The sequence below is a fragment of the Drosophila arizonae genome, chromosome 5 (genome assembly GCF_054131065.1).
Source record: "Drosophila arizonae isolate 15081-1271.41 chromosome 5, UAZ_ARI_1.0, whole genome shotgun sequence".
NCBI classification, from domain to species: Eukaryota; Metazoa; Arthropoda; class Insecta; order Diptera; family Drosophilidae; genus Drosophila; species Drosophila arizonae.
The window spans coordinates 2,849,157-2,876,226 of record NC_142925.1 but is presented as its reverse complement, the minus strand read 5'-3'; the positions used below and the strand labels follow the sequence as shown (position 1 = coordinate 2,876,226).

The 27,070-nt window shown below is 39.5% G+C and overlaps 2 protein-coding genes across 42 annotated transcripts in view; one reads left to right on the top strand and one right to left on the bottom strand.

Moving 5' to 3' along the window:
* The window catches only part of LOC108615844 (integrin alpha-PS3-like), a 45,393-nt gene extending 43,204 nt beyond the window's left edge, over positions 1-2,189 (top strand). For all 4 annotated transcript variants that reach the window (XM_089470070.1, XM_089470069.1, XM_018010653.2 and 1 more), the window contains 3 exons: positions 15-377; positions 448-1,330; positions 1,400-2,189. In XM_089470070.1, the coding sequence (XP_089326196.1) occupies positions 15-377; positions 448-1,330; positions 1,400-1,498 (1,345 nt within the window). In that variant the 3' untranslated portion in view covers positions 1,499-2,189. The remainder of the gene's footprint in view (positions 1-14; positions 378-447; positions 1,331-1,399) is intronic.
* Positions 2,190-3,889: 1,700 nt separating this feature from the next.
* The window catches only part of Trpm (transient receptor potential cation channel, subfamily M), an 86,752-nt gene continuing 63,571 nt past the window's right edge, over positions 3,890-27,070 (bottom strand). For 18 of the 38 annotated variants that reach the window (XM_089471035.1, XM_089471042.1, XM_089471044.1 and 15 more), the window contains 23 exons: positions 26,890-26,991; positions 22,369-22,561; positions 22,079-22,268; positions 21,679-21,890; positions 21,349-21,501; positions 21,021-21,095; positions 18,814-18,870; positions 18,214-18,252; positions 17,462-17,614; positions 16,165-16,322; positions 15,656-15,846; positions 15,411-15,556; positions 13,984-14,286; positions 11,643-11,742; positions 11,444-11,565; positions 9,818-9,941; positions 9,301-9,533; positions 8,093-8,401; positions 7,620-8,004; positions 7,229-7,426; positions 6,325-6,462; positions 5,826-5,983; positions 3,890-5,741 (listed from right to left, as the gene is read on the bottom strand). In XM_089471035.1, coding sequence (XP_089327161.1) covers positions 4,683-5,741; positions 5,826-5,983; positions 6,325-6,462; positions 7,229-7,426; positions 7,620-8,004; positions 8,093-8,401; positions 9,301-9,533; positions 9,818-9,941; positions 11,444-11,565; positions 11,643-11,742; positions 13,984-14,286; positions 15,411-15,556; positions 15,656-15,846; positions 16,165-16,322; positions 17,462-17,614; positions 18,214-18,252; positions 18,814-18,870; positions 21,021-21,095; positions 21,349-21,501; positions 21,679-21,890; positions 22,079-22,268; positions 22,369-22,561; positions 26,890-26,991 — 4,798 coding nt within the window. In that variant the 3' untranslated portion in view covers positions 3,890-4,682. Of the gene's footprint in view, positions 5,742-5,825; positions 5,984-6,324; positions 6,463-7,228; positions 7,427-7,517; positions 8,005-8,092; positions 8,402-9,300; positions 9,534-9,817; positions 9,942-11,443; positions 11,566-11,642; positions 11,743-13,983; positions 14,287-15,410; positions 15,557-15,655; positions 15,847-16,164; positions 16,323-17,461; positions 17,615-18,213; positions 18,253-18,813; positions 18,871-19,969; positions 20,033-21,020; positions 21,096-21,348; positions 21,502-21,678; positions 21,891-22,078; positions 22,269-22,368; positions 22,562-26,889; positions 26,992-27,070 lie in introns of those variants that run through there. The other 20 variants (XM_089471055.1, XM_089471056.1, XM_089471053.1 and 17 more) reach the window with 16 other exon arrangements.

Genomic DNA, 27,070 nt, shown 5'->3' with positions numbered 1-27,070 from the left:
CTCTATTCCAACAGTCCGAGCTATATTCTGGGCAGTGGCAAAACCCTCCGCATCAACTATGAGGTGACCAACAATGGAGAGACGGCCTATTTGCCACAGCTGAATGTGACGAGCTCGAGTCGCTTGAACTTCGCTCAGATTCCTGGCAACTGCAAGGTCAGTGATGCGGTCATGGTCTGTGACTTGAATCAAGGCAGACCTTTGGGCAAGGGCGACAAGAGTAGCATTACCATTAGCTTCGATGTGAGCAGCCTGACCGGCAAAGCGCTGACCATCAGCGCCGAGGTCTTCAGCACTGGCCACGAGCAGAACCCCAGTGACAATAAGCTGGTTAGTCTGATTGCCCTTAAGGAGTACACGGAAATCGATGCATCGGGGTAAGGCTCAGGCAACTATTTCTTAACTGAACTGAATCTTAACTAATCTCCTCTTCTATCGCCTTCGTAGGGGTCAGACCAATGAGGCCATCAATCTGGAGCACTATAAGAACTCGGCTGTGATTGTCAACAACTATGAGATCAAGAGTAATGGCCCCAGCAATGTGGACGCCCTGGAGCTAGTCTTCCATATTCCAGTTGCCTATAAGCTAGCCACTTCCACCATACCCATTATCAATGTGGGCAACATAACCATGCAGGCTACGTACGACGCGCAGCTGGTCGCCATCGAGCTGCTCGACCCGAACAACACGCAGATTATTATGAATCCCATTGAGATCTCAACGACGCGCACGAGCAAGCACACAGAGCGCGTCGTCGTTAGTCAGAATGGAGCTCAGTACGATATCAGCAGCAGTGGTCACACAGAGCAGAGCTGGCAGGAGTTGGATTCGGATTCAGTGGCCACTGCATCCATGACGCGCAAGCGACGTGACCTGAAGGCCTTGACAGCCAACCGCGAGCAATATGCACGCATTTCGAACGTCAAGGCGCATGAGCTGCTCAGCGAGGACTTCAAAGGCAAGTTGCCAATGAATCGCACCATTGTCTTCAATTGTCGGGATCCGGAGATAACCGTTTGCCTGCGCGCTGTTATGCGTGTCTACAACTTCAAGCCAGAGAAGCCGATCAATTTGAATATGCGCTACAGCGTCGATCTGAATGAGGTGAATGCGATTCTCATCGATCCCTTGGAGTTCTTTGCCATCCTCATCGATTTGAGCGTGCGCAAAGAGGGCGATCCCACGGGCAGCTCACTTTTAATTAGACGCAAAATCGAACCGAATGTCATATCTAAGCATCTGGTAACGAAGTCCCTCATCTGGATAATAATTCTCTCGGTACTAGGCGGCCTGGTGATTCTGGCTGCCTTTACCTATGGCATGTACAAGGTAGAGTAGCTAAAAGAAACCAACTCCAGATGGCATCATATAATAAACTCTTACTCTTACTTTTCGCAGCTTGGTTTCTTTAATCGCAAAAAGCATGAGTTCGACAAGCTGACGCAACAGGGCGCCGTGGAGCCCGAGGAGGAGAACCTTAACAGTGGCAATAATTAAGCTCAACATATTGTGATCCATATTGCTAAGCTATAGACAAGTACATCACATCACGATAAAAGCTAAGTAGCATCAATACCAGCTGAACAGTTGGGAAATACCAAAAAGGAAAAGAAAAGTGTTAAGGATAAAAGAACAGGACTGTTCTAGATCAAGTCATTTATAGAGGAGTGTTGAAGATGGGTATCAATATTTATATATCTATGCATAGATATCGTATCTATATAACTAAAACCTAGTGCAAGTTGTAAGCCGCGAAGCATTGAATGTTATTGTGGATATTGTTGGAATTTTTGGAAAGTTAGTTATTTATATAGAGCTGAGCTTGAGGCGCCGAAAAGTCAAGCCATATTGCCATTATTTGTAAATATTTATAAAATATTACTAAAGTAAAAAATATAACTGTTTAGCTTTAAGTTTCGATGGCAACGTAAAAGACTTACAAATTTTGTATACAATATAAATTAAAGAAAACAAGAAAAACGAGACCCGAAAGAGAAGCGAAGAAAAATAGTTTTATCGCAATAGTTGATCCTAGTTAAAATATAAGTGAGTAAAGTATTAAATAATTGTTTTGCTTTAAGTTAAACAATTGACGAGTTCTGAAGCTTGATTTGTTTTTACAATACGCTAGAAACTTAAGTTAAATAATTAAATTCATTTTAAATAAAAAACTTTTTTAAAAACTGTCCGAGATATGACTAAAAGAAATGAAAATATGCTTTAAATATACATATATTACATATTTGACATAAATATATGGGACTATTTAAATATAACGACAATTAAAATATCGTAACATTCAGCTATTTGTCGTACGTACACTGCTTTATCTGCGAAATAAGCAAGCAGTGCACTCTATTCGTATTGCAAAAGTATTGCATACTTTTGGGCGGTGTTATTAATGATGATTTTTAAATAGCTGCAGCTTGATTTGATCCGCAGGACGAAAGGACATGCTACATTCGATTAAGCCATTTTTTATGACTCGAAATTTGTGCCTAATAGGTACTAATTTGGTTTATCTGTGCGCAGACGTTCCTGGCCAATTTTAGCTGAAATCAAGAAATTAGTCAATTTTAACCGACTGCCCTATAGGGTATGCAACGAATTTTGGTTTTTGCGTATTTTAGCCGATTTAGTTTTTTTGCTATAACTCGGTCAAATCCTGTCGCAGGATAACAAAGTAGGTTGCGTTAGGATCGTGGGGACCGTCGCCATCGATCCACATCAAAATAATATTGGGTCATCTAAGCATCCAGGACTTGTACGTTTCCCATGACGTGACGACTGCTGCGGCCAAGCAAACTGCCCAAAACACACAAAATACCTGGTAACTCGGAAACCACAAGGACAATTTGGATGTCCTCTGACCAGTTGATAGTTCTGGTGACCCCAATCAATTTGACAAAGGACTTTCCAGGATACTCCAGGATTAGAGCGAGAAATAGCAGTTTATAGTACAGAAAAGAAATCCTTATAACTCAGATAATTGAAGGATTTTCGTCCTTTTTATTTTTTATTATTCATTTGCAGACTAAGGACTTTCTATGATATAAACACCATTACAGTTGTCATTCAAATGGCCAATTTAATGGCGATTTTTGTAATTTTTGACCATTTTTCGACCATTTGCCTTGCAAAATATGGAGGAAAATTTTTGGTGGAATCCTAGAAATCCTTGAATGCCAATCGATACTTATGACTGTCATGACCTGAAAACGGAATATCCTCTGAAAATCAATAAGAATATGGTGGAGTTATGGCTAGAGCAAGAATGTCCTTTTCTTTTAAAAAAGCTAAATCTTGGCCAATTCTTTAAATATTTTCACAGGACTTGGTGCAATACAATCGTGAAGATCAACACTATCGATCCATATCAAAGTATAAGAAAGCAGGTCTAGTTTGGCTATGATATTATAAGATTTAAATAGAAGGATATCGTTGCTGCTGCGGGTAGCTGTAAATAGAATAAATTGACAAAAATAACCGTGACTATATAGATATATAGTTAAATTTAATTCTCTTAAAATCAATAAGTACATTGTTTTCTGTTTTTTTCTTTTCTTTTGTAAACTCTATTCAAATGCAATAATTTTTATAAACTAATTATGACAAACGCATTTAACACGAAGCAAAACGTTAACATGTTTTTTTGTTGAAAAAATATCTATATATCTATATATGTATATACAAATTGTTTTCTGGCTACAATTTATGTTTAGCTAAGACATACACACACATATTCACATACATAAATAAAGTAAAATGGACTAACTAACTATATAATACACAGACACACATATATAAATTTCATGTAGAATTTGCAAGACATAACAGTACAGATATATAGATATATAGGCAATGCATAAGTACAACAAGTTGCTATAAGTTTTCTTCTTTGATAAGTTTCGTAGATTGGTTGGTAGTTTGGATATGTGAAATTGCAGGTGACTTTTCATATGTTTATGGAACTAGAGCTAAACATACTTTTTAGTAACAATAGTTTGTTTTCTTTTTAGTTAAATAACAGTTAGATCGAGTATATCAACAGATAAAACCGGATATACATATATAATATGCGTTTGAGTTGTATGTGAAATGCATGCATTTTGATTTTCTATTCAAATTCTCACTGCTCTATCGTATTTCGTTTGTACATTTAATTAACAACAATAAAAACTGCCAACTGTGTAAATAAATACATTTTATATAAAAATACAGACAATCTGTGTGCTATGTATTGTCAAATCATTGAAATTTGCTTCTGCATTCCATCTGTGCGAATGTGAGTTTTATATCTGTATATATATATATATGTTTGATATGCGGTCTATCTATCAGATGTACATATATATAATATGTATTACTCTTTCAATTTTTGATGGTTGACTAGCAACGCTTATTGAGCACAAGGTGGATTCAATTACTAACAGATATATAGATTTAGATACTTTTAAATACACAGATACAGATGCTTTGCTTATAGATAGATGGATACATAGATATATATACAGTTAGTTAACACATTTTCTCGTTATATGGCGAATCCATGTTGGGACTTTTCAATCTACTTCAGGACTCAATCACTAACAGATTCAGTTGCTCTAACAGACAGATACAGATGCTTTTGCTCTATAGCAGCTTATAGACAGATATAGGGTATATCTATATACACAGTTAGTTAACACATGGTTTCGTTATATGGCGGATCCTTTTCTGACTCTGTGCTGCTCTTGATGTTGGAGGAGAGCTTTGCTATCTCATCCTGCACCAGATGCGTGCTGATCTGCGGTATGGCCAGATTTGTGCTGCTGCTCTTGGCCGACGAGGAGGTCGTTGCCGAGATGGGCTCGCCGTCCCGCGACTCTTCGGTGCTGGAGCTACTCTCCTTCAGCACATTCATGCCCAGCTTGCTTGTATAGGGTGGCTTCAGCGTTGAAATCAGTTTGGCAGCAACCGGAGCACCTGCAGCACCTGCAGCACCTGCCGCGGCACCTGCAGCAGCGCCAGCGGCAGCCGCAGCCTCTGTGCTGCTCGCCTCGGCGCTTGTTTGCGCAGACAGTGGCTTGCCCTGGTCCATACTAAACTGTTTCTTCAACTGCATGGGACGCGTTGGCAATGCTGGCGCTGCCTGCGTCAGATCTAGCGAACTGGAACTGTCGTCCCTTAGACGTCTGCCATCGGCAGCGCCCACGGACGCCGTCCGTTTGGGTTGATAACGCGCCTGCGCAGCGCCGCCAGCAGCGCCAACGCTCACGCTAATGCCCGTTGCCGAATGCGAGTCGCCGGCATCCAAACTGGGCTCCGCCGTCAGCGAGGGCGTGTCCACGTTGTAGGAGCCGGTCAAGGAGGTGTTCGTCTCATTGGAGCTCTGCTTGATGAAGCGGTACGGATGCGCCGAGTAGTCCGTGTCCGTGCTTGAATTCTTCTGCAGACTCTCGCTGGACTTCTTGAACAGCCGCCCGCTGCTGTCGTAGGGTGGATTGAGGAAGTCGCTGGTGGCACGTGTCGGCACCAGCGGCGACTGATAGCTCTGCTGTTCCATGGACGAATTGCGTTGCCAGGGCCGTTCGTGCTTCAGCTGAAAGCCGCTGCTCGCCGCACCGCTCGTATCGCTGCTGTCGCCAGCAATGACGGCGCCAATGGCACCGCCCTCCGCCGCTGGCTTCGAGGGCGACAGCTCAATGGCCGTCTCCCTGCGCAGCGGGTAGCGATGACTATAGTCCACAGAGACGCCAATCTGAGAAGATGAGAGAGAGAGAGAGAGAGAGAGAGAAGAATTTGAGTGTGTATAAAAAGAGAGGGGGAATCAGGGAGAACCTACCTCATAGGAGGGCACGCTGGCATCGATGGAGCCACGTGCCTCAAAGAGGCCCTCCAATATCCTGTAATCATTCTCCTCGCACTCCTTCAAGTGTTGCTTCTCCTGCAACGCAGCTGCCTCGGCGCGTGACATCTCCGTCTTGGGCCGATCCAAGGAAGCTGTGAAACACACAAAGATTCAATGAGAAAAGATTCCAACTGGAAGCTGAGGCAGGTGCAGGCGCAGGCGCAGTCGCAGGCTGAGGTATTGCGTGGGATTTATTTTCTTTTTATTTATTTTGATATTTTTTGTGGGGATTTTGGCTGGCAAGCACAAGGCAAATGAATATTACGCATACGCCCGGTTAGCAAGTAAACATATTACACAATTTTGTAGGTTTGAGGTGCTTTTGTTTTTCATTTTCAATTTGCTTTTAGTGTGGGCCAATCGGATAGGGGATTTTGGATGGAGATCGGAAGTCGGAGTTCGGTGATCGGAGATCGGAGCAACGCCAACTTACCTTTGTTGCTCTGCAGCGAGACGGTCGGTGAGGCAATCAAATGGCAAACGCTCTCCAGCTCGTCCGTTATGGATGTATATTCACTGTGCAGTTTCAGCAATATATTTCTGGAGGGTTTCGCATGCAATACTGATTTACCTAGAGTTCGAGGTTAGGTTTTTTTTTGTTGAGAATGCGTCAGAGATCAAATTACGTGTGTGTGTGTTGGTGTTTATGTACGCGTATGTATGGATGTGTATCGAGAGAAAACAAGAGAGAAAGAGAGAGAGAGAATGAGAGTGAGGTGTGGGTACAGTGAAAGCTCTGCTAACGAACATAGACCAAGACTACCTATGCATTTATTAACAGAAGACGTGTAGCGATTGTACAGTATAGCCTCCCTATACTAGAAACGAATCAATTTTTATCGTAGTTTGATTTCATTATAAATAATATTCGGACATTTTATTTATCAGACATAGACCGACGTTCCCATACAAACTATTCAATCTACATACATATATACATATATTTAAATCATGATTATCCTCCCCTAAATCCTAATTATTTCTTCTTCTCCTCAACTCTCTTTAGCAATTATCTTTATCAACCCTCCAGCCGACTTTCATTGTTCGCTACGTAGAGCTTTCACTGTACATGATTCACAACATCAACACAACAACAACATCAACAACAACTACAACAACAACAAGATTATATGCTCTTTGGGTTAATTTCTAAATGTTGGCCAATTTAGGTAGCTCGGATTGGTCGAAGTTAATGTTTTAGTGTGGATTAGAAGTCGTCCTCATGAATTTGGTTTAGTTAAAGGCGTCAAATTTTGGAGCGCGCGCATTGTTTGCATCTAACGCTTATTGTCTAACTCGTTTACATTAGAGACACATCAAGCACTGTCTGCACATACCCGACTGTGGCACTGGAGGCATATCCTTGTCGCTGTCCGGCTCGGAGTGCGTGAGGCTCATCTGGCGACGCGAGAGCGTGGTCAGCTGATTGAGGCTGATGTGCGAGCGATTGATGTCAGCGCCAGCTAGGGAATAGGTTTCCGAATTGCGGCGACAGAGCGAGACGGTGCGCTGGCGCAGAGCTCGATGTCTGGCAGCTGAGGGAGGACAACGGCAAGTGTTAGATCAATAGATAAAAGGAGATACAAGACTTAAGCAAAACGGAAATAAAGAGAAAGAGGTACTTGCAAACGAAAACGCATACAGAAGTAGTGAAAAAGTAACGTAAGATGGAAGCAAAAACGGGCGGAAGCCAGAGAGCATTACGGCTTCATGGCCGATTCGCATTACCCTCAAATGTCATGTCCGGCGCAGCATCGTCGGAGTTGTCGCCGCCGACGAGGGTCTGATCGTCATCGTTGTTGCCCATGGGCGTGAGAGTGTCCTTGCTCTCGGTGCTGGCGCCCGTGTCCTGGCGCACGGTCACATAGGGCGTCCGCTTGACCGTGTCACAGGTGGATGGCCGTTGCGAGAGGGGTAAATAAATATCGGAGTCAGCCTCCGATTGCATGGAGGCCTTGCGCACCATCTGCTCGTTGAGGGCCTCCCGGGACTTGACCACCTCGTCGGGCTCCTCGGGCAGCGGCACCACCTCAAAGTGTGTGCCCTCATCCAAGATGTACGCGTCCGGCCGCACTTCGGTCAGCGAGCGATTGAAGCGACGTCGATTGTTCACCTGCTCAGGTAAACAACACAGAGAAAAAAACCAACCAACAATTGGCAACAGGTTTAAGGTGAAAGACAGGCATTCAGCTGAGACGCACCTGCAGTGAATTTAAAGTGAGTGCGGCACCCAAGCCCAACGACGCGGCGATTCCAGCAGAGCCTCCGACTCCGACTCCCCCTCCGCCACTACCGCCGCCGCCGCCGCCTCCAGCTCCGCCGCTGCCCTCGTTGTCGGACATTGAGATGGTGCGCATGCGATGCATCTCGCCTGGAATGTTCATCACGGAGCCGCGAAGCAGCTCCTCGTTGCCGGTGGTATGTGCGGACATGAAGCGATGTATGACGCCCAGGTGCGACAATATCTGCTCCGATGATTCCTCCATTTTGCGCAAACGGAATTCAATGTTCTGCAAACAAACACACGAACAGGCACACACAATATGAACGACAATGTAACAATTGCAATAAAAGCGAGAGCTCAAAACGAAGAACAACTTGATGCCATATGTCCTGGCTGTCGAAGCGGCATACAAATGAACAGGCAGCTGCCACCTGGGAGAGGGTCGCCTCAAGAGTTGAGCTAACAACTAGTTGGACTTTGATATTGATGCGAGTCCATTGGGTTCAAGAGGATTATTTACGGGTAAAGGTATGCGATGATACGGAACTAGTTCAATTGAACTGGCTCTTTAAATGCTTTTTGTAATCAGTTTTGAATAATGCTCAAATTTTGTATCTAAAGTGAACTATTTATAATATCATGTTTGTTCTGTTTGGAACAATATAGTTCCCCAGATATTACTACTGATATTTGATTAATTGAACTAGTTCTTAAGCTTAACTATTAACTCCTTTTTAATACTCTTGGCTCTGCTCCTCAATTGAGCATCAAGTTCAATTGCACGAGTTCTTATATATATATATATTTACTGGACTGACTTTAACTAAGGTCAAATGCAGCTGAGGCAAGCTCGACAAACCTAAGTCTAGCTCAAGCATATTTTGTCGTAAAATATGGACATGCTTGACAGACTGGCAATAATAAATGTACATTGAGGTAACCCTCGTACCGCTGCACATTCATTGACATTTTCAATTTAAGCGTTGCGGCTGAACCACGTCCAGCTGCCTCAGTTCCCTCGTCTAGCTCTCGGCAGCTTCGACTTGGCTGTCAATGCGCGTAAAACCCAAATCAACGTGCAAAAAAACAGAGAAAATTGTGAATTTGCATAACAAAAAACTAAAAAGTGGGCTTAACACTGAGTAAATGTGTGTGAGTGTGTGAGTGTGTGTGTGTGCTACACACCTGTACTGTTGCCGTTTGTATGTTCTCCTTTTGATTGATGTCCTCGATTTTCTGTGCCATGGTCTCGACGCGCTCCGTTGTGTTCTTGACGCGCTCATCGGTCGACTGATTCAATATGATTTCCTGCTCGTGGAAGAAGCCCTCGACGCACTCCTCCTCGAAGTCGTACAGGCGCTCCAGATCGTCCTTTTCGAGGAACAGCTTGAGACCATTGTCCCGCTGCACCTCCAATCCTATTGACGGCCACAAACAAACATAATACAATTCAATTATTTCATTGGACCAAGCAGAGTAATCATCATAAGCATTTCAATTATACAGAAGTCGATTATAAAAGCATATACATATATCATATATACAATAGAGCAGTTGTAGTAGACGAACACACAGCAATGCGGCAGGCAGCAGGGTAAAAAAAAGTATAGAGATTTGTACATTATTCTCATTCGATTGGGACACGCTCCGATTGTTTTGCACTCACAGGGAATAAAGCTAAACTTGCTCATGCCGGGCTCACCTTTCGCTTTGCGCACGCAGTACTTGAGCAGCGAATAGAAATGGCAGAAGGCGATGAAAGGCGGCGGCAGCACCGGCTTCTGTTGGTACTCCATGACCACTGTGAATCTCTGGAACATCCATACCTGAGGGGGCAAAGAGAATACGAGAGAGAGAGAGAGCGAGAGAGAGAGAGAGTTAGAACATTTATAGTAAAAACTTGTTTCAGGCTATTTTCATTATTTCAAGTTGAAGTTGATGATTTAACAGCTTCACAATGAGATAGCCAACTAAGTGGCAAGACTTGTAGCTATTTTATCCTCCATTTTAAATATTTAATCACATTGCACTTGCTTAAGGTAAATAAAGCAACGAGACATGCAACTGGGTGGCAACGCTCGTAGCTGGTAAAATGTAGAATTAAATAAAATCGATTTGTAAGTTTCACTTTTTTGTCTTCCATCTTTAAGTTCTTAATCATGTTGCCATTGCAGACATTCAGAGCTGGCTTAACGGCTTACCAGTTTTACAACAACTAGAACTGCAAGTAGGTGGCAACGCTTGCAGTTGACAATACTTAAAATATAACAGAAGATTCCTTTACTTTAAGTTAGTTCCCTTTTGATTGCTCAACGTCAACTTAAGCCGCTTAGAGGAGTTGGCTTAACAGCTAAACAAAAGGACTTACAACTAGGTGGCAGCGCTTACTTATATCTTGAAATTGAACTTTAAGCTATACTTGAATGGCTTACAAAAATTAAGTTAACAAAAGTAGCTTACTAAACAATTTAATCGAGCTAACTAATCTGCCGCCAACAACACTTTTCACAACTAGGTGGCAACATCTGCTATTGACAATGAATTTAATGAGCTTTCAACTAGGCAGATCAAAACTAAATCGAATCGGTATGTACCCAAATAAGAAAGTGACTGAACTTAATTGCTGCAATTGATCTGATGGAACTAGGTGGCAACTTTATCAGGCAATGTAGTGCAGCTCCCACTGCAATAATTCAGCATCCCTATTGAGCTTTAGGCACTGAAATACTGAGCAAACTAACTGTAAGCAAATTAAGTCTGTTTGTCTTATTAAAAGCTAGCTTACGTGTCTGACAACCAAATATTTTGCCACTAGGTGGCAAGGCATGCATAACTAATGTTTGTCTTTGAAAATAGTTGCCAAACAGCCCTAAGGCTAAAAACCAATCTACTTAGATTCAACGTATGCGACAGTTTGTCTAAATAGTTGTAAACTATTTTAACATTGTTTAGTAAATGAGCTGAGCTTAAAGTCTGATTAGTTTAAATCAGAGCATAAACTCAGCTAAGTGCTAAGTCATGCTGACAGCTCGAATTATAGATTGATGGACACGTTGCAATCTAGCTGTAAATAATGAGTTATGTATATAAGCAGGAATTAATGATGCTAGATTCATCGTTGTATATAAATTAATTTGCAACTAGGTGGCAGCGCTTTAAAGCATTAAATATTCTTAATCAGGACAAAGTTCAGCTTTCATTAAAAATTAAGATTGACAAAGTATATTAAAAATATTTAATAAAATAAAATATTTAACAAAACTTAGTACAATTCTATTAAATTTAAATTACTTTTAAATTAAAATAGTCCTTTTAGTAATGCACTCACCTGATGTGAAACCGAATTGACTTCGTTGAATATATTATTGAAGACGGCTATGAGCAGATTGATTAGCAATATATTGGCAATCAATAGATACATGGACATGGTTATAGGCGTTACCCAATGACCTGTAAAGAACATTAAGTATTAGAATAAACTAAATCTATATATACCTATAGCTAGTATAGCTAGGTGCTAAACCTACCTGTCACGCAGGCGGGCTGACGCGGATCCTCGCCGCAGGGCGGATCAATGTCATCGGCAAAGACCTCGCCGTACAACATGAAGTACGGCTGATAGGTGACCTGTGCAGCGTTAAATTAAAAACGAGAAGAAAAGAGAATAGAAGAAGAAGAGGGGAACAGAGGGGTTTATCATTAAAAGCCAGATACACACAAAAAAAAAAAAAAGAAAAAAAATGACCAAGCTTAATTCAATTTGGGAGACGAGCCGACAGCACGTTCCCGACTGGGTCAACATTTATGCAAGTTTTACACATCAACACAGACAGTTGCTATAATATATATATATAGGTAGGTGTATCTGTGTGTGTGTTGGATGTTTGTGAATGTGTTGGATGTGTGTGTGTGTGGGTGTTGACTGTGCATTTCGCCTTTAGTTTTAACAGCATGCTACTGTAGTTGGGTCTCTGTTCATTAAAGGCACTGCCACCATTTCATTAGCATTTGCCGGGTTAATGGCTATGCGATTAAACAGAGGCAGAAGGTGTGTGTGTCATGGTGGTGGTATGGAGGGGAGGCGGGGGAAGGGATAGGGATGCATCTCCCTTGGTGTCTGAGCATTTTGTGATAGATTTTGAATAATTAAACGTGGACAGTTTGCTGTTTTTACATTATTGCTCCCAGCAGCAGCCGTTGATGACTTTCAATTTCAATTTTATGGCTTTCGATATATTTGACTCCTGCAGAGGCTCGAATTCTCATTAAAAGGTGGCATCAGTTCGAGAGAAGAGGTATTTCGTTACCAAAATTGTATTTAAGCTTAAGCAAGGTATTCAAATTGAACTATCTACAGATATATGTACGTTATAGGCATAGATTGTATCTGTATCTGAGTATCTATTTCTGTGTATCTGTATCTTTATCTGTATCTGTATCTGTGTCTGTATCTGTATCTGTATCTGTATCTGTATCTGTATTTGTGTATCTGTATCTGTATCTGTATCTGTATTTGTGTATCTGTATCTGTATCTGTATCTGTATCTGTATCTGTATTTGTATCTGTATCTGTATCTGTATCTGTATCTGTATCTGTATCTGTATCTGTATCTGTATCTGTATCTGTATCTGTATCTGTATCTGTATCTGTATCTGTATCTGTATCTGTATCTGTATCTGTATCTGTATCTGTATCTGTATCTGTATCTGTATCTGTATCTGTATCTGTATCTGTATCTGTATCTGTATCTGTATCTGTATCTGTATCTGTATCTGTATCTGTATCTGTATCTGTATCTGTATCTGTATCTGTACCTGTATCAGTATCTTTAAGCATTTCCCCTCATTATTCTGCACTTCGTACATTTGCTAGCTAACGGCTATGCTATAAAAGGCGTCAAAAAGTTGCCAGGACATGATGTAAACATAATACACTTTGACTCTGTTAAACATTTGCATATTGCATGCAAATTGCTGCGAAAAGTGTTTACAGTGTATCAAAAAAGTATAACTACAGCAATGCTGCAACCTCGACTGCTTGACTGGATGGATTTTCCGAGATTTAGCAGCAAACAATGCAGCAGCTATGCTGCAGGAGATACAATCCCGCAATACTTGTTGAGGGGACGAGGGAGTACGGGGACTGTTGCTTGTTTGTGTGAATAATAGCTGTTTGACATTTTTCAGACAGCGCAGGCAATGCGCATGCAATGCGCATGCAATAGAAATGAAGCATGCCAAAATATTAATAAATATTTCAAAAATGGAATTCATAATAAATGGCAAAGAAATTATTAACAAACTTGAAACTGAGTACACACATTTACTTCTCAGATGCAAATACTTAAATATCTTTATGTTGCTTATACTTAACATGCATGGCGTATACGTAATATAATTAAAATGAGCATATGATATAAAAGAAAAGATAAGAACGAAGTAGTCGACGAGCAGGAAACAAAAGAAGAGTCGAGGGGCAACGAACCAACGCGGGGAGAGAGAGAGAAATAGGGACAGACAGATAGAGAGTTAGACAGATCATTGGGAATATCTATTTTGCAGGGTTTATTTGAAACAACATCGATATAAATTTTTCTTTGATATTATATAATGAAATATAAGCAAGTAAATTGATAAGAAACCAATTAGACAAAAAGTATCTTTTGCACAATAAAAAACAAACGAAAATCTTTATGTTTTCTTTTCTGAGGCACACAACAACAACTAGATAGACAGCTTGCCAATATATGTATATCATATATTAATATATATCACACAGGGACGCCAGCTAGGCTCAATTGCTAAACACTTTTTTTGTTTTTGTTATTGTTTTTGTTTTTCACTATATAGCAAACCAATTGTAGATACATTTGTGTGATTTCCGTTTAAGAAACTTGGCAGCTCGTGACTTGTTTCGCTTGTTTCAGTTTCAGTTTCTGTTGTTGGGGGCGTCACAGAGGGCGGCATCGTTGTTGTGCTTGTTGTTGTTGTTGTTGTTGTGCTGGGTGCTGCTGCTGCCGCCGCTGCCGCTGCTGCTGCTGCTGCATGACTGCGATGTTGCGCAGCTGCAAATGTACTAGGTCCAAAGCCAGCTATGCGTGTGTTATGTGAACGACTATTATGGCCGAGAGCGCCTTGAAATCCGGGCGCGAAGATTGAACCAGCAATAACCTGGCCAATTCATCGCGCATATATATATATATATTTATATACATATGTATGTGTGTATAACAAAATCAAAATGCGTAAAGTGAGGTATGCGTGTGTGTGAGAGAGAGAATAGAGCATGGAATGTCAACAAAGTGAAAGAGTGGAGAGTGAGAGGTGAATAGTGAGGAGTGAGGAGTGACGAGTGAACAGTTGAAAAGGAGCATGAGGACGAAAGTATGAAGAAATACAATAATACAAGACACAATGAAGAAAAAGAGCAGTTAGTCAATCGAATATCGATTAGCGAAGTATCGATTAGCGAGCAGCGAGCATCGCCCTCTCGCATGATAACTACTTAGTCAAAACAGTCAACCAAACAACTCGCTGTGAAGCTCTACTTAAGTACGAATATTGTTTTTAATAGCTACAATTAATTGTATACAAGTTTGAATAAAATGTTCGACTATTACTGTTACTGTTATTATTAATGTTATCATAAATATTTGTATTGTTTTTTTTTTTTTTTTTATAGATTTAAGTAAATGCATGTACTCCGTTTCTCTCAATAAATACACAATTCACAAGCGCTGCAATTTGAAAAAATTGTCAGTGTACATTGAGCATATTTATAAAAATGTATTCTCTCTATATACGTACATGAATGTTAATATTTGATCAAAACACACACAGGCATACACACACACAGACAGAGATACAGTCAGTCACACAGACTGACACGATTAATTAGCATGAGCTTTAATTTGCTTTTATAATTCAGCTAAAGAATTATTATTTACACGACTGTCAAATTTTTTGTATAAATTTTGTAATCAACGTCAGAGTAAAGAGCTCTTCGGTTAACCGATATATTTAATACCCTTGCAGAATAGAAATCTATATGTATTTATCTAAAATTACACCAAGATTTATAAATTTTTCTTGTATATTTTAAATTTATATCAAATCATAGCTCTTTCTTCAAAGACTTGCCAACATTTTGCAAGGATATTTATATTGATATACTTGAATAACTGTTGGTTTCTTTATATAACAACATTCAATAAGTCAGACTCGCACACACACACTTACACAGTCATCTTTTTATAGCTATATACACCCCAGATTTAGTAATTCTCATTGCTTACCTCTCGAATCAGCCTCCAAGTGGGCTCATTGTTCGGATAGAGTATTGCCTGTCGGCTGACGCCAAAGCTCATGAGGACCACGGCCAAGAGCACAACGAAATATATCATATTCTTAACCATTTTGCCCATCATAGTGACCAGAGGACCTTTAAGTATAAAGACGACCATAGAATCCATAAATATATATATTTATATATATATATATATATGTGTATATGCGTATCGCATTAGAGCTGATTACCTACCCAAATACTTGTTGACGCCAAGAATGTTCAATATGCGCAAATACCAGTAGATGCTGTCCACGCAGTAAATGACACGCCCAATGTCCATCGTATTGGGGCGGAAGCGAAAAGCCAGTCCGATGAGGAAGAGTATTATGGCAGCGCCATCGCACGGATTCCACATGTTCCACGCCCACACCGAGAATTTATGCCTGCAACAACAACAACAACAACAACAATGAGGCAAATGAAGCCAGGCCGCAACAGAATCGCATTAATGAAGGGCGCCACAGAAATCGAAAGCCGTAAATCAAGTGTGAATAAACTCTGAAGGCAATCGCACACACACGCACCGGATATAGATAGAAAGAAGAAGCAGAAGACGATGGCAAGTAATCAAAATGCACAGAGGCATAAAGTATGCGCAGCTCTCATTTATAATCATTAAATTAAATGCAATTAAACACACTCAAACACACACACATACACACACATTGGCAGAAATTCAATTTGCGAATTACTTTACTTACGTAATGGCCACCGGCTCGGAGGAAACGATTTCGCGCACCTTCTCAAATCCCAATGTCGTTATATAAGCTATCGAATACCATTCCTGCCAGCGCGGTATGGGACCCATTTTGACTAGCACCGTGAACGAGAACATTATCAGAAAGAACATGTACGCAATCTGCAAATAAGGCCAGAAACATATTTAATTACATTAAAAAAAATAAAAGCAGCTTGAAGTGCAAAAGTGCATTCTATGTTCGACTTAGGTATACCCTGTAGCACTATTCGATTTTGTGTTATATCTGTGGGTAAGCTAGGAAAACTGCTATCAGCAGAATTGTCTGCTATTTAAAGAGTGTAATTATGTTATTTATATATAGAGTACATATAAACAGAATTTTTAACCTCTCTGAATAGATCTCTATGATAAGATAAGCTGTCACAGTCAATCAATCAAAATAAACTTCCAGCTAGGCCACGAGATAACTGTTAAAAATATATCTCTAATTTCGTGTTTTATTTATGAATAACTATTTACTCCACGTCGAAGTGATGTCATTACATGTTCTATAAATGTTATATATATATAAATTATCTTTAGTTTACCTCTCCTATTTTGTGATGAGTACTAAAGATTGATAACAATTTGAACTTAGTTTTAAATTATCAATTATCATAATTGCATTACTTATCTAAAGTATGTCAGATGATATTTGATTCTTATGCTCCAATTGCATGCGGTGTAAACTGAGATAAGAATAATAGTATATGCAATGAAACATAGATTGCTTTCATTCACTCATCTGAGCATCGTTAGAAAGAATAGATTTCATTCATGAATCAAACTGATAGATCTCTTCAACTTTCAATTGAATCTAACTCTACTCTACTCTCTGTTAAATCTCTATACAAACTAAAGTTCAACCTAATCTATGCTAGCAGTCAGACAGGTCTACCTGCTCATACCTGAAATATCCTCAAATATTTTCCAGTATCTAACACTAAAATCTGACCTTAACTAACAAATGTCTAGACGACGCACGCTATATCTGAGTCAACTCTTTTCAGCTCATTAAAACACTTCCCACTAACATCTCACTAGTCCTAACACCTCTACAAATTCATTTGCTCGCCTTTATCTACCCCAATCTGAGAAACTTTTACAGCGCATGAAATAAATAGGAAAAACCTTTTACACTCACTCACATAAGTCAGCGTACGCGCTGTCAAATGTGCGCGCTGTAGCGGAAATTAAACACAAGCTACTAATTTCCGTTGGCTAATAACTAAATAAGCTTAGCGCTCCCAAATACTCACCGAATCGGCCCAGAATTTTGTAATGGGCGCCGTGTAGAACTCGTAAAACTTCTTCTTCAGGCGCAGCGGCTGATGCTGTTTAATCTCGTTGGTGAACTCGGACAGGTGAAAGAATTCGCGGAATTGCGATGGATCCGAGTCTGTTAGCGAGACCTGTCATCAGCGGAAGAAAAAATACTTTTAGCTTCGTGTCTCGCAGTCTGTGTGAGGCGAGTGCAGCGAGTGAAAATGCATGTGAAATTAGTTTGAAATTGAGTTGAATTCAATTATCAACATTAGCCAGAACGGAAAGAGGCATTCAAAGTGCGTGAGTATATATATCTATATATCGAGTATATATTGCTAAGATAAATATCTATATAGATGGTATGTGTATATGTACAAGTGCACACGGCGTAAAAATTGCGCATACGCAGAGTTGGTCTGGCAGGCGAAAACTAACCTACATAGCAGCATATATGTATTTATATATATATATATATATTTAACTACATGTAGTATAAGTGAGTTAATTAATTGAAATTTTGCGTGATGGCCAGGTGTGTTTTTGATTTCTAATTTATTTACTCGCCAATTAGGTAGAGGTAAGCACATGCACTAAAGCGTCAAAGTCAAAAAGTACTAAAGCAAATCGAAAGCCAACTGAGAACTGATTCGATTCGATGGATCAGAGAAAACAAATAGTAAAGGATAAATAAGTATTAAGTTGAAACTACTTGGTTAGGCTATGGGTTAGGGTATTCAACACTAACTTTGGAGGGTGGTTCTTCCGCTCCAGCAGTGAGATTAACCTGTAAAATTCGAACGAGTACTTAACGAACTGGTACTTGTGGAAAAGTACGCGGTGTGAGGAGTTTAACGTGTTTAATATTTCTTTTTTTTTTTTTTTTTGGTAAAAAAAATGTGTAAAAAAGTTTGTTTTATTTCAAATTAATTAGATGAGTTAGTTAGTTTTTTAATGGCACTTGCTTGGCTAAAAAGGAACATAAAAATCAAGGGTTTTTTTTGGTTGTTTTTGGACGGTCTACGGGACGTATGCGTTATATGCCGCATGTCATACAATGTGTTCTATTATTATAAACGAATATGTTTGATATGATTATATAATTCTTATAGTATGTCGTCTTAAGTATACTCAATTATGTGCTAGACGTACACTTAAAAAAATGTATTGTTGAATTGTCTTCGTTGTATATGAAAATTGATATATATATATATTAATTTTTGATTGGAGCGCATTCAATTAAAAACTTTCACAAATGTAAATGAATGAATAACTGAGAGTGTGTGTGTATTGGTCTGTGTCTGTGTGTATCTGTATTGTATTCGTGGGTAACTGTGAATTTACTCACTTTGCCATTTTCGTGTACTTTTGTATCGCGCACCGAATAAGTATCCGCCAATAGAGCCTGCAACGGGTTGAAGGGGAAAGGGGATCGCACGTTTCCATATATGTATATATATATATATTTTTATACAGATATACGTATATGCATATATATACATACATATACATATATGTATATAGTTAAAAAACAAAAAGTAGAAACAATTTACGATTTTTGTTTACATCATCTAATTGATATCTAATAAAGCTACAAATACAACTTTATGATGATATGAATATTTGAAATGACAACAAATTGTAGATACGTGGAAAGAGTGTGAGTGTGTGTGTGAAAGAGATAGGCACAGGAAAAATCATATAGAAAAGAAATTCAAACTTAATAAAAAAAGTTTTCGTTACATGCCACATCGGTGTTTGTATTTGTGCAGGTGTTCAACGATAATAACGGTAAACTTAACCTCAAACAGCGCTCGGGAGTTGGGGGTGGGGGTGGTGGGCCAGGTTGGAATTTTAATCAATGGCAACAACCGCTTGTCATTTATCCTAACAACTTTATAGCTGTGCGCAGAGGTTCAATGGATTTTAATTTAATTTTCTGATTAAAGGATTTTCAACTGCGCTTCTATACAAACGACCATATGTGTACGTGTCAGTGTGTGTGTGTGTCAGCCTGCATGTGTGTGTGTGTATAAGTGAAAAACAATATTTGAACAACTGCAGAGTTTGCTCTTGAGAGCTGCGAGCACAACAAACAGCTTCATATATCTATAACTAGCTAAAGAGAGACAGAGACACATAGAGAATGAGAGAGGAAGTTAGAGGGAGAGGGAAAGCTGGCTTTCACATTGCATTGTTAATAGCCGTGTGCCTGTGTGTGTGTCTGTGTGTGGGTGTGTTTGTGCTCATAACGGTTATTACTTAATTGAACTTTAAATTAAGCCTTAAGCCATGGGACATCGGCTGCAAAGCATTCTGTTAGGGCTGCTTAATGTTAATTCGCACTTAATAAGGATATACCCCAGCGGACATAGGGAACAAAGCAAAGCATCTATATATATATATGTATGTAAACGGAGAGAGTTTATTGTGTCTACGTATATTGTTGATATGCGGAAGGGGCGGTGGTGTCTAGGTGAGCGTGGCTCTATTGAAGAACTTACATCTGTTGAGTTGGCAGGACTATGAAATGATGGCGAATGCTTTTCAACTGTGATTAATTTGCACTTTTAAGTTAATTAGTGTATTAAACATAGAGATAAAGAGAGAAATAGAGAGAGAGAGAGTGAGAGAGAGAGAGAGAGCGAGAGAAGACTGCATATATTAGGTACATGAATTGATTTCTATGATTGCAAAATGCTATTTGACGTTTCTTAAGCTGTTATACTGTTATACAGCTACACTGTAATAAAGTTAATCAGCAATACTGTTATACTATTATACTATTTTCCATCATTTTTCAGCAACTATACTGTTATACTTTTGTATATCTCATATGCTACACAGTTTAGCTGAGGTATGATGTACTGTTATACTACAATTATACTGCAATATAATTCAACTGTAACTGTTATACTATAATACAGCTCGGCTGATAATAAAAGTTGTATATAGTTAATCATACACTTCCCCCTTGCAATTACATTATCGTAATTTAAGGCTAGATAGCACCAGCCCAAAACAGTTATATTGCTGTATAAAGTATCCTTAAGGGACTGAAACTTCAAAACAGCTTTGCGACACGTTGCCTAACTGCTAAGGGCGAGCGATTTACAAGGCTTGACTAAAAATAGCCCACCAGTTGTTGGCTTCAGTTTGGCTGGGCGAAGAAATCAATAAAAATCAACTAAACACATAATGCGTTACAAATTAGATGCCATAAATTTAAGTAATGTATGAGTATACAGTTAATATAGACAGAATACAAAGAATACACAATACACAAAGAGAAACATAGACGGAGAAAGAGAGAGAGAGCGAGAGCGAGAGAGATAGAAAAAGAGAGACAAAGAACGGGAGTAAGACAGACCGACAGACAGCTCGACAGCAAATACATAAAAATAACAAATACGTTCAGAAACATATACAATATATAGTAGGTATAGATAAATAGACACAGAGTCTAGGAACAGGAAATGCTTGAAATAATGTTGTTGGTAATTTTAATGTATTTTATTTATTTCTTTGGATTTTGTATCCGTTGATTTTTACTACCTTGTCGCGATTATTACTGCCCGCGCCCATCCTATATCTCAAGGAAATGGATCTTTTGGCTTTTAAAAGGGCATTCTAAAACAAATAGAGCGGGTAGATGGCATTTGGTAGGGTATATGATAGCACGATATATATAGTTAAGGTATATAATTATATTTAGATATATATGTGATAAATATGTATATGTTAATATAGATAACCAAAAAAACGAAAACAAAATGTCAACAAAACACTGGTTAAGTCATAAAACAAACAAATATTAAATACGTCTAAAGGAGAGCAGCATCAGTTCAGAGGAGACGTAAAACCTGGCATGTGTTCAACTCACCTCAGCATCTGGTTGCGAACGATCGGAATCATCATTATCCAAATTCTGATTTTCCAGATGCTCCTCCTCGGTCTGTGGCATTTGCTGCAACTCCTCCTTGGACTTGAAGTCCAATTGCCTGATGTAGAAGGGCATGATTAAGCCTAGAATGACCTGGTTGAAAAACAAAATATGTTTAATAGACAATAATAAATAAAAGTATTTTTAAGTTGTTTTAAAATATTCAAAATAATTCAGATTACAAATAAAATATTAAAATAAATAAAATGAATGTCATTCAACTCTATATTTCATATAGTATATTTGCTCCTCCTCTCTCCATTTACTCACCTTGAAATTGGTATTCTTTCGCGTACGCAATCCGCCCATCCAGAGGTCCGCCAGAATCACCTGGCTGCAGGGATGAGCGAGCAGAGCGCGATGATTGGCAGCGACAGCGAGCGAGAGGCAGCTCTGATTGGACCACGAGTGCAGTTCGCATGTGAGCAGCCGCTGCGCCTTCTCCGCATCCTGGCGATAGCTAAAGTCCAACAGTTTGTTGCCTAGCAACGCAGCCAGCACAGAGAATCACAAACAAAACAAATATCAATTAGTTGACCGCAAAGGTCAGGTGCGTTAATTAGAAGCGCTGCGCGATTGGCTGTCACTCACTCACACCCGCGACTCGCGCATTGCGGTTGAGAGAGAGTTAATCAAATCAAGCATTTGACCACAATCAAGCACGACCTACCTTTGCTCTCAAACTCTTTGGCATAGGAGCGCAGCTCCTCATAGATTTCCGTATCCAAATCATCCTCGGCTGCCTCATGAGCCATGGCCTTATATAGCTTGCAGGCGACCAGCGACTTGGCCAGCGCCTCCTCGCCATGGGTCCACATAAGCAAAGCCATTTGCTGACGCTTCGTGAGCACGGCCCAAATCTAGATAGAGAAAGGCAGAGAGATAGAGAGAGAAGACGAAATAAATTGAGGCATAATGGAGTCCAACAAAGGCAATTGTTTTGAAATTACGTATACGCACCAGCAGCTCGTTGAATGGAAACTCGAACAGTGCCATCTCGGTGGTAAATGGCAGCAGTCCTGTAACGAGGCTCAGCGAATTGGCCCCCGCATAGCGCTGATATTGATATGTCGAGGACTTGCGGCAGGCATTTGCATAGCTGTTCATCACCTTTGCGTAGATGGGCCGAAATTTGCGACGCGTATAATACGAGCTGTAATAAATACGAACACACACACACAATATAAATAGCCAGCCAAATAAAATTTGGTTTGTTCTTCAAGTCAAGTCATTTCACAACCAAAATTTGCATTTAGGCAAAATTTATTTATCAGAGGAAAAGAGAGAGAGAGAGAGAGAGAGAGAGAGTGGGAGAGAGAGTGGACCAAGTAATGCTTTTTTTTACATTTCTTTTTTTTCCATCTATATCTATATCTATATCTATATCTATATCTATATCTATATCTATATCTATATCTATATCTATATCTATATCTATATCTATATCTATATCTATATCTATATCTATATCTATATCTATATCTATATCTATATCTATCCGCATCCGCATCCGCATCCGCATCCGCATCCGCATCCGCATCCGCATCCGCATCCGCATCCGCATCCGCATCCGCATCCGCATCCGCATCCGCATCTGCATCTGCATCTGCATCTGCATCTGCATCTGCATCTGCATCTGCATCTGCATCTGCATCCGGATATAGTGTAGAGATATGTATGTATCTATATCTATATCTATATCTATATCTATATCTATATCTATATCTATATCTATCTATATCTATATCTATATCTATATCTATATCTATATCTATATCTATATCTATATCTATATCTATATCTATATCTATATCTATATCTATATCTATATCTATATCTATATCTATATCTATATCTATATCTATATCTATATCTATATCTATATCCGCATCCGCATCCGCATCCGCATCCGCATCCGCATCCGCATCCGCATCCGCATCCGCATCCGCATCCGCATCCGCATCCGCATCCGCATCCGCATCCGCATCCGCATCCGCATCCGCATCCGCATCCGCATCTGCATCTGCATCTGCATCTGCATCTGCATCTGCATCTGCATCTGCATCTGCATCCGGATATAGTGTAGAGATATGTATGTATCTATATCTATATCTATATCTATATCTATATCTATATCTATATCTATATCTATATCTATATCTATATCTATATCTATATCTATATCTATATCTATATCTATATCTATATCTATATCTATATCTATATCTATATCTATATCTATATCTATATCTATATCTATATCTATATCTATATCTATATCTATATCTATATCTATATCTATATCTATATCTATATCTATATCCGCATCCGCATCCGCATCCGCATCCGCATCCGCATCCGCATCCGCATCCGCATCTGCATCTGGATATGCATCCGCATCCGCATCCGCATCCGCATCTGCATCTGCATCTGCATCCGGATATAGTGTAGAGATATGTATGTATACCTTTATTAGAGTGCGTTAACCTAAATGAGATAATTATAAGCTCACGCTATGACGCACACGACCTTTTAGGGCGCTCTTTAAAAAGAAGTCCAAAGTAAACTCATGCTTACAAATTTATTTTGTTTTGTTTTATTCAACATTATTCTTGAAGTAGCTGCTGTTGCTCACTTTTACGGGCAAACAATTAAAGCCAGCATACTAAAGAAAAAATGTAGCCATAAATAATTTATGGCACATAAACGCGCGACAATTGGAAAATCAATTCAAATTTTATGGTAAGCAAATCAAAAACTCGGACGAGTTTAATTACTCACGGATTGGCAGGCCAGGTTTTTAGGCCTGACAACTGCTTAAATGGCTGTCAGCCTGCTATCCTGCTATCCTGCTATCCTGCTGGCATGCCTGCCTGTCTGCCTGTTGCTCATTCAAATGTCTAGACGCTGCTGAATGGAATTGCAAACAGATACAAATAGACAGCTACAGACGCAAACACACACACACACACACACACACACACACACACACACACACACACACACACACACACACATGCCAGTTTCAGTTTTCAGCTTTCAGCTTTCCATAGACCGAATAGCATTTAGATGGGCATTTGTCAGATAACTTGTGACCTTTGATTGAAGCACAAAGGAACCACAGCGAAGGGACAATAGGCGAGAGCAAGAGGCTAGTGTTAAATTAAGTAGTTTATCTAGCTGAACGACATCAATGAGCCGATGGCCAAAAGCCATTGCCAATAAACAAGCTGCACAAAAATGTGCCAAAAGCACAAAATTTGTTTACTTTTACTTAAAGCTGCAAATAAAATTGATGTTACTTTGCTTTTTGTTTTTGTTCTTGTTTCAATAAAACTTCATAAACAGTGCTGAACCCTTAATTTGGGCACTTTCTGTTCTATTTTTTGCTCTTGCCCTTTCAGTTGCTCCATTTGGCAAACTGCGCTCAAGTTTTCGCTTCTTACAATGCGTTTTTTGGCTTTTAATTAAATTACTTGATTGATACATTTGCCATGATGCTGCCGTCCCATTGAAACCTCAAACATTTTTCGGACCAGCTCACAATGAGTTGAGGAAAAACAAGGCAACTAAATGGCAATAACCGACCAATGAATACCCTTTACTAATTTTATTTGCGATAGGGTTGTTCTAAAGTCACTAATTAATTGACGAATTTACGACTTTTACAGTCATTTCATACCCTGTAAAGGAATATGGTTCCTCAGCGGTTGCTTTTTTGCTTTGTATACCCTGTAAACTTCTGTATATTCAAGCACCCTCATAGATATACCTTGTAGAAACTTTAACCCCCCTCTCTAGGCAAATCACAGATCCTATTTATAATGCCCAGCATGTCCAGTGCGTAAAGGTAAGGGTTTTGTATATTTTATTAAATTCCTACACAAAGCGACCTCAAAAGCCGCGTTAACTAAATTTAAGCTGCTGCGTTTTTTGCCTCGCTGGCCAAAAATGTTAATGCCGAATAATTATAGACGCCTTTTGGCGTCTGCTTTCGCTCTGCCCTGTGACTTTTTGGGCTCTTTTTTTCTCTCTTTGCCTTTCCACACGCTACATAACAAAGTTATTACATTTTCATAAACAAATTTTTGCCAAAGCGGAGGCGACGTTGACGCCGGCGTTGCGGCTCATCAAATTTAATCCGGCAACAAGTTAAAGGCGTCGGTCCATGGCACGGGCCACAGCAGTCCATACTCTCGGAGGTGGGTCAAAGTTAAAAACACAGACATAAACCGAAAGCGCTGCAGTGATAAACTAATTTGTTTGGGTCCACCCTGAAGCCCACTCACGTGCGGCCGCCCACTGTCCATTTGGCTGCCTTCAGCTTTTAATTGGCACGCGTTTTATATGCCAAAAGACGATCATTATAACTTAGGCATTAAGTTTGTCACGACCTTTTTCCCCGAAATTTACGACAGCTGCCTTTTGTAGTGCCATTTCCCCCAAAAATTTCAGTTGCTCCAACATTAAACTTTCTTTCTGCTCTTCTGTTTGCTGGGGCACAATTACTCAAACGGCTCGATTTGATGGGCTTTAACTCTTGCTTGTGGGGTGCGCACTTCACTTCGAATGAGAGTGATCAAATATCAAGGAGGCCATAGAAATACCCTACTCGATTTTAATTGGAAAATTCCAAGAAGTAACTAAAACTAAATATGTGGGAACAGTTTTAATATGCACTTAATCTACAATATACCCCATTTCAATCGGATTATAGGATATCTAAAGGCACTTTGAATGTATCTAAATAAAGCCAGATTTAGTTCCAGGCTAATAACTTAGCTTAAGCACAGTAGTGCTCATAAAATTGTCTTAAACGCATATGATCTGAATATATCCGAATTTATTATAATGATTATAAAATGTACTGAACAGTGGCGTAGGTTTCCATTATATCCAAACAAATCAGACTAACTAAAATCCTATTCGAATAAAATGGGCACGCAGTGAGTTTTTTGAACGTATACACCCTTTTCACTTAACTAACAGGGTATTAAGAAACTGAGTATGTTATTAGATTTTACTGCCTCTAAGACCAGGCAAAAAATTCAATTAAAATGTGAAGTCAAATTTCGTAATATACACAATCAAAAATTCATATACCCGCCATCTTCTAAATTACAGGGTATTTTATATAAGTCTACGGTATTTTAAGGTAATAAATCGTATACTAGTTTACAACACAAGCTTTGATTTCAAAATGGCAATACGTATACCCGCTGAGTTACAATTCACAGGGTATTTAACATCAGCATATGCAATTTGAAGCGAATAAAACTTATTCAGAATAAAACGTGCCCACTGAGACGGACTTAACAGGGTATTTAAGCTTAAGTATTAAACCTAATGTCACAAGTCCATGACATTTCGTATCACCCATCTTTGAAATGGAAATTTTGGTAGGGTATTAAAAGGTTTTGCACACACGTGAGCTGCAGGCACACGATGCCTGCATACGCCACGCAGTCTGCTCTCACTCACCGATAGGCGCCGCCCATTAGTTTATTGATGACGAGGCCAATGTCGTGGAGCGTGTAAATGTAGCCTTTGGGTATATGCGGGCGCACATCGCGCAATATGTAGCTGCAATTGAGAACGAAATAAAAAAGGTGAAACGAATGAAAATAGAGGAGGAAACGACAAACATTTATTCGCTGCAGAT